Source organism: Mustela nivalis (assembly GCF_964662115.1).
Source record: "Mustela nivalis genome assembly, chromosome: 1".
NCBI lineage: Eukaryota > Metazoa > Chordata > Mammalia > Carnivora > Mustelidae > Mustela > Mustela nivalis.
Window position 1 is genome coordinate 195,405,574 of NC_139020.1, and position 13,176 is coordinate 195,418,749.

General features: G+C 46.1%; 1 protein-coding gene across 1 annotated transcript; it reads right to left on the reverse strand.

Moving 5' to 3' along the window:
- Positions 1-2,450: 2,450 nt before the first annotated feature.
- Positions 2,451-3,922, reverse strand: IQCF3 (IQ motif containing F3). The gene is made up of 3 exons (XM_082738430.1): positions 3,826-3,922; positions 3,614-3,658; positions 2,451-2,895 (listed from the first exon to the last, which is right to left on the reverse strand). The coding sequence occupies exons 1-3, from the start codon at positions 3,841-3,843 to the stop codon at positions 2,500-2,502; spliced, it is 459 nt and encodes a 152-aa protein (XP_082594556.1). The 5' UTR covers positions 3,844-3,922; the 3' UTR covers positions 2,451-2,499.
- Between the last annotated feature and the right edge of the window lie 9,254 nt (positions 3,923-13,176).

Genomic DNA, 13,176 nt, shown 5'->3' on the forward strand with positions numbered 1-13,176 from the left:
ACTGAGCCACCCAGGAGCTCCAAGAATGGTGTTTATAATGGTGGGGAACATTGTATGCTGATGGAAATGATTTGGTGAAAAGGTAGAAACTGATTTAGAGTAACAAATGAAATTACACAAAGACATCATTGCAAAGGCAAGAGTTGATAGTGGGCAAAAGGAAAAGAAGAGAACCAGAAGAACAATGTGTTGGGGTGGCTTTGGGTGGTGCAAAGACAACTCATTTCAATCAAGGAAGGTAACAAGTGTGATAGGGATGGCACGGAGATGGGGGATGAGATGGTAAGGAGATGGGGAGGCCAGTCCACGGCCATTTTCTCAGTTAAGTGTGTAATAACATCATCATTTGAGGTCAGAAGGAAAAGAGGAAGAACTGCCCATTTGGGGAGAAAAGAAAGAGCGTGAAGTCTTCAGGTCAAAAAGCAAATTTACAAAGAATTGTCCATCTGTGGTCATGACTATGAACCCAAATCATGCAATATGGTGATTTGTTCTTCATCAATGAAATTCAGCTCTTCTGGGGCAGGATGAAGTAGGTGAAGAAGGGTCGGGTTCATACAGAGCTAGAGAGAGGGCCAACGGCGGTAAAAATTGTAAGAGAATCCTCAACAAAGAATGGCATCCAAGCTGGGCACAAGGGCAGCAAAACACTGGTAAGGTCAATCTTTGCAAAGTCCTGATTAGAACTGAAGAAACATTTGCAACGATGCAAAAGAATCAATGATTGTAGCACAGAGGTTGACAAATACTCTCTGTAAAGGGCCAGATAGTATTGTAGGATTGATGTCAATACAGTCCCTGTCATGACCACTCAACTTTAGGCCATAGTTTTCTGACTTCTGCCCTAAAGCATCGAAAGCAAAAGTTAGGGACCAAGGTGATAAAAATCAGCACTATTGTCACTGTGGTCAGTTATGACAAGAACCATGGCAATGCCACCGAACTACGGTGAGCATTTATTACCACCAAGATTTGGTACAAAAATTGAGATGAAGCACTTAGAAATTTGTATATCAAGTTGAAATAGCAGTTTGATGTATGTTCAATCTAACCATTAAAAACAAGCTGTATACTCATATTTACACCTTTTCCACTTATTTTTCTCAGAATTCACTTTTCTTGTTTTACAGAAGAATTGGTCTATGATGGATTGAACATTTTAATAATAATGCTACTTCCTTACAGGCAGTTTGAGAAGCAGTAATACCTGGTGCAATTAGGAGAGAGTGATTCAGGTAGGATGGAAGCGAAAATCACTGGAGGTGAGAGGCAGAGGGCTTGGGATGTCATAGACAACGTTCACGTCACTAAGAATGGTAGCCCACAGAAGGTGGCACAGAAGGAAAGCCGTGGGAGCCCTATTTGTGTTTCAGCACCCTGCAGAGGCTGGTCCTGAGGATGGAGACAGGGCTGAGGTTCCTCATCACGATATATGCTATTTTCCAATGAAAACAGCATCCAGATTAGCACAAAACTTGCAAAACCTTGCACCCAGCCATCACTAAGGCCAACCAGCTTCCTGTGCATTCTCCGGGCTGTCTGGCTCCCAAGAGAGCCAACCAAAGGTCTGACTTCAGTCTGGGGGCTTGCCAAATAGAGAGCCAATATCTGGGGCGTCTGGGTGGCTCAGTCGGTTAAGAGGCTGCCTTCGGCTCAGGTCATGATCCTGGGGTCCTCGGATCAAGTCCCACATCAGATCACGTTCCTTGCTGGGTGGAGAGCCTGCTTCTCCCTCTCCCTCTGCCTGCCTGCAGCTCTCCCTGCTTGTGTGCGCGCGCTCTCTCTCTCTCTCGGTGTCAAATAAATAAAATATTTTTTTAAAAATAGAGGGAGGGGGCACCTGGGTGTCTCAGTGGGTTAAGCCTCTGCCTTCCGCTCAGGTCATGATCTCAGGGTCCTGGGATCGAGCCCCGCTTTGTGCTCTCTGCTCAGCAGGGAGTCTGCTTTCCTCTCTCTCTGCCTGCTTCTCTATTTGTGATCTCTCTCTCTCTCTCTCTCTCTCTCTGTGTCAAATAAATAAATAAATAAAGTCTTTTTAAAAAATGGAGGGAGAGAGAGAGAGAGCCAATGGCTGTGAGCCCCAGCTGGCCCACAATGCCAGGCTGAGAGAGCACAGATCCAGAGGCCACTCTCATAAGAGGAGGTGTCCAGAGTCTTTGGGATTATAAAGCCCCCCCCCCCCAAAGCCAGCTGCAAGTTCAGGAGACAAGGATGGTTCCAGGGTGATGGAACTGGAGACTTGGCTCTGGATGTGTGACAACAGCCTCAGGCGCCAGCTTCAAATGTGGACAGAGTCAGTGGCATTCGGGCACAGTCAGCCCAAAGCAGGGGCCATAGGCACTAAAGGGTGGGAGTCGGGGGACAGACAGCTGTCTCCCTCCGCAGAAGAGGGACAGTAGGACCCTTGGGGGCTTCGTGGTGTGCGAGTCACTGAGACACACAAAACCTGGTCAGACATTTATTGGGGTGGTGGAGCCGGTTCTCCACCCTGCAGTACTTTTAGACTGATAGGATTTCGATGTGGAACTCGGGCTGCCCAGGAGGGACGTCGTACTGGTCCTGTAGATGGTCATCGGTCTGTAAGGCGAAGCAGCTTTTTGGGACCTGGAGGATGCAGAGGGCGTGCCATATGTGGCAGTAACGTCGGTGGCACTGCCACATGCGAACCCAGGACTGGAGCCTGACGGCTGCCTTCTCCTGGATGACGTAGATCTTCAGCAGGTCCTGCCGCCGCTGAAGAACCCGCCTGCACAGCACCGCCCTCCACCAGTTCTGGATCACCCAGGCCCAGAGGGCGGCCGCCAGCAGGGTGCGGCGCACCAGGGTGCCACGCCACCAGGCCTGGATTTTCCTGGCCGCCTTGATCCGGGCTCTGCGGCGTTTCTCGCGAAGCCGCTGACCAAGCAAAGCAGAGGACTCTGCGTGAATGCGTTGTGAAAGCCCACTAGGCTGGCGTCTGCCACGGAGGAGCTCTCATCTTCTCTCTTAGCAACCAGGCTTCCCCCAGGTGGTTCTGGGGACCCAGGAGTCCCGGGTGGGGTTTTGCCTCTACTGTCTTGTCTGTGGCCACAGACACATGGGCTCATCCTCTGAGTCTCGGGGTCCTCATCTACACAAGGGGGAGATGCTTCCTCTCTGGTCTTCCCAGGTTCATGGAATCAGTGGAAACACTTTCTGATCCAGAAGCCCTGGCATGGGTGTGAGGGACTGAAAGTTCCTCTGACGATGACCCTTTCTGTGTTTATGGCCTGCAGCTCAGCCCCAATCCCCGCCTGGGATATCGCCTCCTGAGGCTTCCACGCCATGCCATGACCTTTGGAGATCTCGCTCTTACCTCACTTCTCTTAATTTCCATTACTACCTCTCGGTCACCCCCATATCCTTCCAGCTTTCCAGTGCCCTCTGCCGTGCCCCAGCTTCCCCACCTTGCTGCTGTCTCTTCAAGCTTCACACAGCTCACGTACAACAGGGAGGGAATTTATGGGGACAAGAGAGACACACTGAAGTGACTCCTTAGCTGTGGGACCAGAGATGGCTCCTCCCCTTTTCCGGGGGCTCTGTGGCCAGATGATCAATGATCTGTGGTTCTCTCGTACTCCTGGGCGCCACCTACCTTCAGTCTTTCTTCCTCTAGTGCATCCTCATCTGGACCAGACTTCTGCAATCAGAATAGAGGGAGAAAGCATGAGTGGGGACCAGCTTCTGGGCGGAGTCCTCAAAGCCCTGCCTCCCCATTTTTTCTGAGTCCTTTGAAGTCATCTGATGTGTCCTTCTGCCATGGGCCGGCTCCCCATCCCCAGGGAGGGGGGTGCCTGACTGTCTTACGCAGCATTTATTGCCCATGGTTTGGGGCAGTCTTTCTGGTGTTCACACCCCCTCTGGTTGCTGCTCCATTGGTCCTGTCAGAGGCAGAAAGGGTGGAAGAGGGGGAGATGACCATGATGTCACAAGGGCAACTATGACCCAGGGACCAGGTGGCCTTCTTCAGGCTCAAAGTTGTTGGATAAAGAGGAAACGTCTGCCCATTTCCCTCCTGCCAGGGATGGGCTAATGTTCTTTGTGAAACCACAGCCCCCGTGAGTCTGTCCTTTCCCAAGGGTGACTTCTATTCAGCCCACCCACAGGACCTTCCTGTCATCAGGAAGCTGCTGAGGACAGCAGCTCACCCAACACCGAGAAAGGCATATGGGCTCAGGCTGCTCTCTGCGTCCCGCCTTCTCTGCCACTGTGCCCTTCCTCAATGTGTGGGAATGAGGATCACTGTGACTATGGAGGCTGAACTGAAGGGACCAAGGAAGGGTTAGGATGGAGGTACCTCAGCCAATTTCTACACCCTCCCAACTGCTGTAACCCTCTGTTCTTTTGCTGTTTGGTGCCTAATAAGCCAATATATGATTCTTTTTCTTTTTTTAAAAAAATATTTTATTTATTTATTTGATAGTGTGAGACACAGGGAGAGATGGAACACCAGCAGGGAGAATGGGAGAGGGAGAAGCAGGCTTCCCACCTAGTAAGGAGCCCAATGCAGGGCTTGATCCCAGGACCCTGGAATCATGACTGAGCCAAAGGCAGATGCCCAGGCAACCCATGTTAGAAGAATCTTTAAACAGTGATGCCACTAATGTGTTCTACTCTGAGAATCCTGGTATAAAATTAATCTCTGAGCTAACCATCCCATATCCCTCGTACCCAATAGGTATGTTGTTCTCAGCCTCTCTGAGATCATTGTATGAGGCATGTTAGTTTATAAAATTTGTATGACCCAACTCTGGGAAGACTTACTGTATTGGTGTCTAAAAAATAATTTCTACCAGGATGCCCAGTTGGCTCAGTCAGTTAAGTGTCTGCCTCCAGTTCAGATCATAATCCCAAGGTTCTGGGTTGGAGCTCCACATGGGCTCCCTGCTCAATGGGGAGCCTGCTTCTCCCTCTCCCTCTGTTGCTTCCCCTGTTTATGTTATCTTGCTCTTCTTCTCTGTCAAATAAATCAATAAAAATCTTTAAAAAAATAATAAAAGAAATAATTTCTACCTTTTAATTTTCTCAATTTAATACTTATAGAAATCCTACTAGTTCATCATTGATCGATTCTCTTATTTTCCAATATATTCTACACAATTTTGTTTTATTTTAATTAATTAATTAATTTATTTATTTATTTATTTTTGAGAGAGAGCATGAGCAGGGGAGGAGCAGAGGGAGAGGGACAAGCAGACTCCATGCTTAGCAGGGATCCTGATGTGCGGCTTAACCCCATGACCCTGAGATCATGACCTGAGCTGAAATCAAGAGTAGCACATTTAACCAACTGTGCCTCCCAGGCACCCCTATGCTATTTTCTAACTCTGTTTTTTTGTTCTACTTTTTGGAAGATTTTCTCCATTTTTAAAAGAGTCTTAACTTTCAAGAGCTCGTTCTTGTCCTCAGACTATTCTCCTTTTGTAGCACACTATTCTTGTTTCATTGCTTTGTTATCTTTTACTAGGAATATTAGTTTTAATTGTTTGTTTGGCTTTTAAAACTTTTTCTCTGTTTCCCATATTGTCTCTATTTAATTTAATTCCCCTTTTTTCTGTTTTTGTTTTTATCTCCGTCTCTCATGTTTATAATCCTTGGTTGTCTCTTCATGTGTATAAGCATGGCACTAGAATGCCAAAGGGAAGCTCAGTGTGCATCGGTGGGGCTTACTAATTGGCGCCACTCAGTGTAGGTTAATAAGGCAGAGTTGGGTTTTGTTTCAGTGGGGTGGTGGGCCAAATACCGCTATTCACTTGTTTTATTCTTTGGAACTTGTGATAGATTGCTTTAATCATCCTAGGTGCATATATTTTCCTATAGGACTTTGTACTTTCTTCCCATAAGGGGAAAGAGCTATCGTTCTGTGCCTTGGGTTTAACAGTGCAACATGCTTTGGCCCCCAGAGTAAGGTGGAATGATGAAAGGCAAGTTTGACTTTGGCTTCAGAAGTCTTTGCCAATTTATGTTTGCCCTCTTGCACTTCTACCATTGCCAACAAGGAAGTGATGGGTAGCCTACTGGTACGAAGAGGAGGATGAGAGACATGTGGAGCAGAGCTTCCCCCACTGAAACACTGCCCAGGGCAACATGCTTACTGTGGTATGCCACTGAGGCTGTGGCAGTTTGCTATGCAGCATTTGTGTGGCAATAATTAACTGATGCTCCAGAGGGGAATCCCGGAACACTGAGTCAGAGAGTAGAATGAAGCCTGAGCGCAAGCCTACAGGCAGGTGATCCAGCAGAGAGGGCTGGAGGCCTTGCTGTTTGGCCTATGAAGTTTCAGTTAATCCTTCCATTTTGGTACGGAGCTTCACCTCTGCCTTCATCCAAGACTGAAATCCCAGAGTCTAGATGCTCTCTGGTTCAGCTTATGCATAAAATTGTCGCCCTCGGCCCGCAAGAACGACAATCAGCCTGGTATGGTGTTAATGCTTCATTCGTTTATTTCGTCAACTTCCTTAGCTTATATGTGGCAGGGTGACCAATAAGGGGCCAAGCAATGGGGAGAGCCAATGGGAGTCCTGTTACTATGCTGATTAAATTTGAAACAGCCAGGGGCACCTGGGTGGCTCAGTGGGTTAAAGCCTCTGCCTTCGGCTCAGGTCATGATCCCAGGGTCCTGGGATCGAGCCCCACGTCGGGCTCTCTGCTCCACAGGGAGCCTGCTTCCTCCCCTCTCTCTCTCTGCCTGCCTCTCTGCCTACTTGTGATTTCTCTCTCTCTCTGTCAAATAAATAAAAAAATCTTTAGAAAAAAAAAAATTTGAAACAGCCAATGACTATGTCCTCCTTTAGGCGGGCTTCACCAGAACGTTCGTTGTTTACTTGCAGTGTATTTTGCTGGCAGTGAGCCAAGCGCCATCTTGTAATGGCGGGGACTTTCCCGGCTGGAGGCGGTCCCCGACAGAAAATAAAACTTCTCTTCTGCTAGGGTGGAAGAGGGTTATTGTCCAGCTATACACATGAAGGAGGAGAATGGGGTGAAGGGGAAATACAACAAATTCTTTTTATTTGTTTATTTTTTTTTAATTAATTCTAGCGAAATAAGTCAAGCAGAGAAAGACAACTATCATATGATCTCCCCGATATGAGGAAGTGGAGATACAACATGGGGGGTTAAGGGGGTAGGAGAAGAAGAAATGAAACAAGATGGGATTGGGAGGGAGACAAACCATAAGTGACTCTTAATCTCACAAAACAAACTGAGGGTTGCTGGGGGGAGGGGGATTGGGAGAAGGGGTGTGCGGTTATGGACATTGGGGAGGGTATGTGCTATGGTGAGTGCTATGAAGTGTGTAAACTTGGCGATTCACATACCTGTACCCCGGGGGTTAAAATATATGTTTATAAAAAATGAAAAATTAAAAAAAAATTTAATTCTATATTTTTCAGTGTTCCAAGATTCATTGTTTATGCACCACAGCCAGAGCTCCATGCAATACGTGCCCTCCTTAATCCCCACCACCAGGCTCTCCCAACTTTGGAAAACAAATTCTTATTTAAATATTTATTCCTCGGGGTGCCTGGGTGGCTCAGTGGGTTAAGCCTCTGCCTTTGGCTCAGGTCATGGTCTCAGGGTCCTGGGATCGAGCCTCGCATTGGGCTCTCTGCTCAACAGGGAGCCTGCTTCCCCCCCCCCCCCCGCAACCCCTGCCTGCCCCTTTGCCTACTTGTGATCTCTCTCTCTGTCAAATAAATAAATAAAATCTTTTAAAAAAATAAATGTTTATTCACCATCTCAGATTCTTAGTGGTTGGTGCCTCAATTACATACTGTTGTTATTATTATATTCTTGTGGTACATTTTAATGTGACTTATGGTATTCCCACCTCCTAGTCTCTTTTTTTTTAAATTGTCTTGACTAATTATGGACACTTATTCAATGTGATTTTTTTTTTTGTATAGGTTTGTCAAGTTCCCAAAAACTCTTCATATTTATAGGAATTGAATTTAACTTATAAATTTGGAGATAACTGACAACTTTACAATGGTAACTCATTCTATCAATAACTATATGGTATATTTCTCCTTTTATTTAGTCTTCTTTTGTAGCCTTTGAGTTATGGACAGAAGTGGCATGTGTAAGGGTGATGGGTATTAAGGAGGGCACGTGTTGCAATGGGCACTGCAAACAATGAAACATGGAAGACTGTATCAAAAGGTAATGAAGTACTGTATGGTGACTAACATAATAAAAAAAGTATTTGTAAAAAAAAAAAAGAGAGAGAGAGAGAGAAGAAGTGGTATGTGTAACTTCAAGGATATGCCCTAAAAGAGAAGGAGTATGACTTTCTCTTCCTCTTATCTCCTTGCTGGCTAGACTGGATGGGAATATTGAAATTGAAGTAGCTGCGGTGTCTGGGTGGCTCAGTCAGTTAAGCTCTGACTCTTGATCTCAGCGCAGGTCTTGATCTCAAGGTCGTGAGTTTGGGCCCCAGGTTGGGCTCCAATAGTGTGGCGCCTCCTTAAAAAACAAAACAACAATAACAAAAAGAGGGGCACCTGGGTGGCTCAGTGGAGTAAAGCCTCTGCCTTCAGCTCAGGTCATGATCTCATGGTCTCATGATCTCAGGGCCCCCCTCCCTGCCTGCCTCTCTGCCTACCTGTGATCTCTGCCTGTCAAATAAATAAATAAAATCTTAAAAAAAAAAAAAAAACAGTAACCAAAAGAAACCTCAGGAGCCATTCAGGATCATGAAGTGACCTTGGGCTAGAGATTATATATAGCCAAGTAGCAAGTTAGAAGGGGCAGGGTTCCTCCCCCTGTGAAGTTCCAACTGGGCCTGGGCACCTATTTCTGAACTTCTTTGGGAAAGAGAAATAAACTTCCAATTTATTTGAAGTTTGTTACTTTGGTTGTGTTGGCATTCACAGTGACCACATAGTTACGCTCCACCCCAGTGGTGCTCAAAATGGTCTCTAGAACAGAAGTCATAGCATCACCTGGAAACTTATTAGGGATACCCGTTCTTGGGACCCTCTACTGAATCAGAAGTGCTGGGTGGATCCCAGGGATCTTTTTTAATGAGCCCTCTACCTGGTTGTAACATATGCTACTGTTTGAAAAGCATTGGTCTATTTCTCTCCTAGGTTCAACACATATAATAGGGTTTCCATGGGACGACTGCCTACTCTTTTTAGGAGGTAGAGCTCAGAGGTTATCCTGGAAGTGAAGGCTGCCACACATATGCTTTGTGTAAGCTGAGTAGAGGGCAAGGGAAGGATGGGACAATTTTATTTATTCCTAATACAGTTGTTTCATAAATGGCTGATGGTTGCCCATGGCTCCCTCCTGCTGACTTGTTGAACTAGGCTAATTAAAGACTCCACATTTGGCTCATAGGTGAGCAATCCATGATTAGATTAATATTCTGGCCATTCTGATTCTAGATAATTGGAAGAATTACCCATTAATCCACAACACTTTTCCATTTCACCACGCTACACAGCATTACAAGAATGCTTTGGTCCTTTGGGCACATTAAATGAGAGATAATTCCACACTTACTGTCAAGAATTCCCTAAGCACACCTTCTGCCAAGTTTCTAATTAAAAAACTAATTTTTGAAAACCACTTTCTGAAAACCAGCTCACATAAAATTCAATCTAAGTGTTTATTAATCTATTGAGATCTCCTATTCTTTTGCTATCTGTCTCAGCAAATTGACTTAAGTGAAAATGAAGGTTGATTGTCTCACAAAATGAATTCCCATAGTATAGGTAATGGTAGCTTCAGGCATGGCTGGATCCAGAGGCCCAAAGCAATCCTCAGAGCTTCCTTTCTCTCCTGGCACCTGTTGGATCTACTTTCCTCTGTGTCAACTCCATTCTCAGCTATTTCCATGTGGTGTCTGTAGCAGCTCTGGTTTCATAATCTTTATAGTTGGCAATCCTAAGAGTTCCAAAACCATACTAGAATGGAGACTCACTGGCCTGACTTGTGCCATGCGCTCATCCCTGAACCATAGGCATAAAATATTCTGACATTCCTCTAAGTACTTGCACATATCCTAGGCTGATCCATGATGGATGATGGATGATGCCTCCAGGGTCTAGAAGAGCAGAACTGTGTCTGAGGATTTGCAGGTTAACTATTAACAATCTCTACCAGAAACATACAGATCCAGAAAATCCAGCGAATTGAAAGGACAGAGACAAGGAGACATGACATTATGAAATGTGTAGAGAGGAAGGCCTGGACCAAAGGAGAAAGATACTGAGGAACATAAACAGATAATTATATAGTGAAAGATGAAATTATGAGGGATAGACAGAGACACATAGGCAGATGAAAAGCAACGGGGAAGGATCTATAGCTGAAATGAAGAGACAACAGTAGATCCTCCCTCCACCACCTGGTACACACACACACACACACACATACACATTCACACACATGGGAACGTTATCAGGGAGGGATAATAACTCAAGAAGCCCTAGAATAATGTGTCTATTGGGCATGACGGTTCGAAGATGGTTGTCGAAGCGATTCATTCAGGGATGGTAGAACATGTGTTTCTAGAAAGTAGGGTGTGAACCATAGTGAAACCACAAATCCATGGTCTGGTAGGATCATGTACTCATTCATTACATAAGTATTTACTGAAACCACCAAAGAAAGCCACAACCTAATGAAAAGTCTCTTTTCAAAACTTGAACAGATGTTCCTCCAAAGGTGTGCAAATGGCCAAAAAGCATGAGAAAATACCTAACATCATTCATCACAAGGGAAGTGCAAATAATACTGCAGTGAGGTACTACTTCCCACTAAGTTGGCAAGAATTTGAAAAAAAGACAATAACAAGTGTCAACAAGAGTGTAGGGAAATTGGAGCCTGTACATCGTTGGTGGGAATGTGAAATGGTGTAAATGCTAAGTATTCGTAGTGGCATCATTCACAGCAGCCAAAAGGTGCACCCAATCCAAATGTCTATCAAAAGATGAGTGGATAAACAAAAGCTGGTATAGCCAGACAAAACATATCAATCACCCATAAAGAGTAACAAAGAGGGGCACGTGGGTGGCTCAGTGGGTTAAGCCTCTGCCTTCGGCTCAGGTCATGATCCCAGGGTCCTGGGATCAAGCCATGTTGGGCTCCTTGCTCAGCAGGAGCCTGCTTCTCCTTCTCCTTCTGCCTGCCACTTCCTTGTGCTCTTGCTCTGTCAAATAAAATCTTCCAAATAAAAAAGCAACCAAGAACAAGAGGCACCTGGGTTGCTCAGTAAGGTTAAGCATCTGACTTTTGATTTTGGCTCAGATCATGATCTCATGGTTATGAGATCCAGACCCACATTGGGCTCCATGCTCAGCGGGGCATCTGCTTGAGATTCTCTCTCTCCATCCCTCTCTCTAAAATAATAAATCTTTTTTAAAAAGTAATGAAGTACTGATGCATGCTACAGGGTGATGAGCCTCTGAAACGTGTTAAGTAAAACCAGACACAAAATATTTTATGATTTCATTTATACCGAAAGTGTCCCATAGGGAAATCTCTGGAGACAGGCCGCAGACTGGTGGTTGCCATTGGCTGGAGGAAGGGGTGCTGAAAAGTGATTGTTTCAGGGGCACAAGGTTTTCATTTAGGATGGTGAAAATGTTTTAGAACTTGGTACAGATGATAGTCGTTGCTTAACACCATGAAGGTACTAAATGCCACTGAATTTTTAGTCTTACGTTAATGGTTAAGGTTATGTGGTGAATCTAGAAATGGTTACGTGAAATGTACTTAAATTAGATTCATGTTCTGTGTCCTTTTATGTGATGGTCTGTCAGGTGCAACCATAACAGAATAGAAGCACAAGAACACAAAATCTGTTATACTCCGACGTCTGAAAGAGGAGGTCACCCCATGTCATGCAGGGTCACGGGGGAGGCATCAGGTGTGGTCGGGCGGCAGAAAACAGGACTGAGAAAACAGCTTTTCCCATGGCTTTTGTTGGAGTGGGAAAGGCAAGGCAGGATAGGGTGCACAGTGTAGGATTGACTGGTTTGAGTATTTTCTGTGGCCACGAAGTTATACAGATGCTTGGTACACCTGGTTTAGGACGATTAAAGCAGAGGACTATGGCCCCCTGGGGTGTACAGGACAAAGAAAGAGGAGGTATGGCCCTGCACTGGTTCCTTTGCGGATGAAAAGCATGCTCTGGGATGAGTCCTTTGCTATCTCTAAGGACTGGCTGGCCCTGGGAAGGGCAGTCTCTCCCAAACCCAAAAGGGATTTTTTTTTTTTTAAGGATGAAAAAATGGCTTATTATGTAGAATATGTAGAATAGCATATATGTGTATGTGTGTGTGTATACATATATATATGTTATTTGTCCCATATATGTGTGTGTGTGTGTGTGTGTGTGTGTGTGTGTGTGTATTTATTTATTTATGGAAGAGAGAGGGAGAAGAAGAGAGAACTACTGACCTAGGTTCCGGGAACAGCACTGAACCCAGAGTCTTGCTCTCCTGGAGCTCACCCTCTACTGGGGGCAATAAAAAACAGAAAATGATGTAAGATAATCTTGGGTAGCAACGAGGACTTTGAAAGCAGGAAAGCAGGGTCAGGGACTAGAACGTACAGTACAGGGTGCGGAAGTCATTTCAATAAGATGGTCGAAGGAGGTCTCCCTGAGGAGGGAGCATGGGGCAGAGACACACGTGAGTGGAGGGGATGCCCCACCTGGAAAGGCTATCTAAGGAGAGGAGGCAGCAAGTGCAAAGTGCTGAGATGGGAATGTGGAGGTGCGGGGGCGATCTGAAAGGCAGGGGGCCAGGAAGACATGGCCAGGCCGGGACCATGCAGGCTTATGGAGACCCCAGGAGGTTTTTTGGACTTCTTCTAAATGTGATAGGAAGACAGTGAAGAATGAAGAACCCTTCATGGGGCACAGCCACAGGGGGCGCCATGTGCATGGACCCCACTGTGAAGGAGTCTCCCTGGAGTTGGCTGAGTGGGTGGCCCTGCGACCCCAAGTCTCCTCCCCCAGTGTCAGACGGGGAGGCTCCCGGGTTTCAGGCCCCACCCTCCAGCACCAGATGCTCAGACTCCTGGGCCCCTCCTTGAGCAGACTGTGCCAGGCCTAGTCTCTGCAGCCATTTTCCCTGACCCTCTGCTGACACATGGCCCTCCGGGGGCCGGCCTGAAAGAGACCCGTTGACCCAGAGGTGGAGC

Bases quoted from the DNA above. Each gene is read 5' to 3' on its own strand.
- IQCF3 (XM_082738430.1), bottom strand. The intron at 2,896-3,613 runs GTAGGTGGCGCC...TTGCTTGGTCAG, and splicing joins TAGAGGAAGAAAGACTGAAG to CGGCTTCGCGAGAAACGCCG.